General features: G+C 46.5%; 1 protein-coding gene across 2 annotated transcripts; it reads left to right on the top strand.

The window, feature by feature from the left end:
- Positions 1–873: 873 nt before the first annotated feature.
- Positions 874–2,208, top strand: LOC147436547 (uncharacterized). Of its 2 annotated transcripts, none has more exons than XM_086488181.1 (2): positions 874–1,588; positions 1,774–2,208. In XM_086488181.1, exons 1-2 carry the CDS (start codon positions 1,559–1,561, stop codon positions 2,047–2,049), a joined length of 306 nt encoding a protein of 101 aa, XP_086344307.1. In that variant the 5' UTR covers positions 874–1,558; the 3' UTR covers positions 2,050–2,208. The 2 variants fall into 2 exon arrangements, with proteins under 2 accessions (XP_086344307.1, XP_086344306.1); XM_086488180.1 differs by having other exon boundaries at positions 874–1,512; positions 1,774–1,912.
- The last annotated feature ends 562 nt before the right edge of the window (positions 2,209–2,770 follow it).

Here is a 2,770-nt window from a genome sequence, read left to right as displayed (position 1 = left end):
GATGTGGGTGTTTTCATCTTTGAGTGCATTTGTTGCAGGTTTGGTACACCTTTGGAGATCCTATCTGATAGAGGATCTGGGTTTCGGGCAGATCTAGTAGGGGAACTAATGGAAAAACTGAAGATAAAGCGTAGGCATTCTACTCCTTATTATCCTCAATGTAATGGGATGGTTGAGAAGGTGAATGGCCTTATTTGTAAAATTATCACTAAGCAATTGCATATGCACCCAAAGGCCTAGGACAAACACTTAGTTGCAGCACTCTGGGCTTACAGGACACCTTTCAAGACCTCTTTGGGGTACACCCCTTTTCACCTAGTGTATGGGCAAGAGTCTCTTCTACCCATAGAGGTAGAGTTGGCAACTCTACGAGTAAATGTGGGCGAGCCGATGGTTACATTCTTGAAGGAGAATTCTATAAGAAGAAGATCCGAAGGAAGAAAGGAAAGGGTGGTCAGAGAAACTGGATGCAAAGGCCCCTGAGCTCTCTCTCTCTCTCTCTCTCTCTCTCTCTCTTTCTTTTTGAGGAAGAAGTATTACAGAAAAACTTTACAATCATATTGAGAGATAGAAGAGTCAAGACATGAGCTTGCCACAAACCACTTACAGAAAGAGTCATAAAGGGGTGAGCAACATGCTCCTCACAAATCGTAAGCGTTCTTGCCAGTGAACTTGACTGTGGGGGGTTTACATTCTCTCCGCAAGTTCACGCTAACACCCTTGCGACTTCCTTAAGATGAAGGTACTGCACCAGCTCGCCATTAGGAAACACTCGGTAGAACTGGTAGTTAATTTTAAACTTGGAACGCAGCTTGGTGCCAAGGGCAAGGCACTGTTCCGTCCTCGGAAGCTTCAAAAGATTTGGTCCCGACCTCATGTGCCTTCCTCAGAAGTCCTCTCGCCAAAGATCGGCGATGGCGTTGAGGTGGTGTGAACTCGGCCGAATCCTCATCAGTGGCCCGAGCTGGCCATCGCTGCCTGCTGCGGAATCTTCACTTGCTGCCCCGCGGCTCCTGTTTGCTTCCATGTAAGGGAAGCGCCGGGAGCAACTTTCGCTGCTGAGAGAGCAGAGGCTGTGGTCAAGAACGCCATTGTTCTCCTCGTGTTCACAGACTACACAGGAGTAGGAGAACGTCTGTCAGTGTAGAGGGAGATCTCTCTCTCTCTCTCTCTCTCTCTCTCTCTCTCTCTCTATGAGCGCGCAATTGAGAGGATGTGAGTGCCGGCCAGCACTCCCAGAAGAGCAGGAGGCGGCCAATATATCGGCGATAGTTTTCTTGGGCCCTGCGTTCTCTTGGAGCAGCGATACCCGAGCTAGCTGCTTCCCAATGATGGCCATGAAGAAGGGCTGCAGTGTGGCAATGCTCTTCATGGCCGCCATCGTCCTCATGATCACATTTGGGCTGGGTATCATGTCGGTCAGCTTCCCAGCCTCGTCCGTGTCGCTGCAGCCCTCCTCGACTGTGGAAAGGGTGCGGTCAAACATCCTCATCAACGTGCTTCCCTCCCTCAGTACGCCCCTCTCTCTCCCCTTCTCTGACAGCTTGCCATTGATCACATGCGAGGCCAAAGGCTTGCTTTAGGACAGGTGCTCTTTATGTTAACAGATCTGTTTGAAAAATAAACTTAATGTCAGATCTTGAGCTTAATTAGTGCAACAAGTGAGTGTCTGCAGCTTGCTGTAGGCTGTAGGAGATCAGGGGATTTTTGTGCTTATCTTGGTATATGCCTTTTTTTTGTCCTGACATAGCCATTTGCTGCGAACGCACGCAGGGGAATATTGCGACTTGTGGAAAGGCGGAAAGGCAGATGGGTGAAAGACAAGAAGATGAAGCCCTTATACACCAACAATTTGTGTCCCGTGTTGACGGCCACGCAGAACAGCTGCGAGGGAAATGGACGGCCCGACAAGAATTATGTCAAATGGCGTTGGCAGCCGCAGGGGTGTACGTGACCTGCCCCGCTTCGCTGCAGACCTCTTCTTCCGCTTGCTGCGAGGCAAGAAGCTGGCCTTCGTCGGTAACTCTGCTGCGTGCAAAAGACAGATAAAAGACAGAGACGGAGAGACAGACAAAAGACAGACGTGCCCGCAGGAGCTGCAGGGGCAAGAATTCTCAAAATACCATTGTATCTATTTTTGGTTGGATTGTTCAAGATTTTTTAATGTTTATTCCTTTTTACTTGGTGAGCCAAAGACTCTTTTTCTAGCAGAAGCAACCACGTGGCATCTAGATTTATTTATTTTTTCAAACATGAAAGCTCTAAATTATAAAAAACGCTGCGTACAAAGCTACGTATACCAAGTGAGTAAAATAAAGTAGTCTTGCTTGGTGGGCTTGGATTGTAACCTTGCAGGCCTTGAGAACTTCATAATGACACCTAGTATGGGAGGAACGAGGACCTATATAGTATGGTATCAATTATTTAGACCTAAAGTAAAGACACACAAGGTGTATTTACTAAGAGTTGCGTGCGTAATTAACATGTACTGCAGATCTTGATCGACATCGACGAATGTATAGTTTTGAAAACAACGTCGAAGAAAACCGAACCAAACGAAGTAATGTGTAAAATTCTAAAACAAGCAAATGGATAAAGCGTTAATGAACTGCAACAAGAAATGAAGTGCTTTACTGACCTGCAATGTTGTACTGGTGCTTTTTAATTGTCGAAACTAGCTACAGTTCGATATTTGAGTCAAGCTACAAAAAATCGATGTGAATAGTTAAACATTACGTCTTGCAATGAAATGTCACATACTGAAATCGCA

The sequence above is a fragment of the Adiantum capillus-veneris genome, chromosome 18 (assembly GCF_014529385.1).
Source record: "Adiantum capillus-veneris isolate H3 chromosome 18, ASM1452938v2, whole genome shotgun sequence".
In the NCBI taxonomy this organism is placed as follows: Eukaryota; Viridiplantae; Streptophyta; class Polypodiopsida; order Polypodiales; family Pteridaceae; genus Adiantum; species Adiantum capillus-veneris.
Note: the sequence above shows the minus strand (reverse complement) of the source record. Positions and strands in the feature narration are given on the sequence as shown.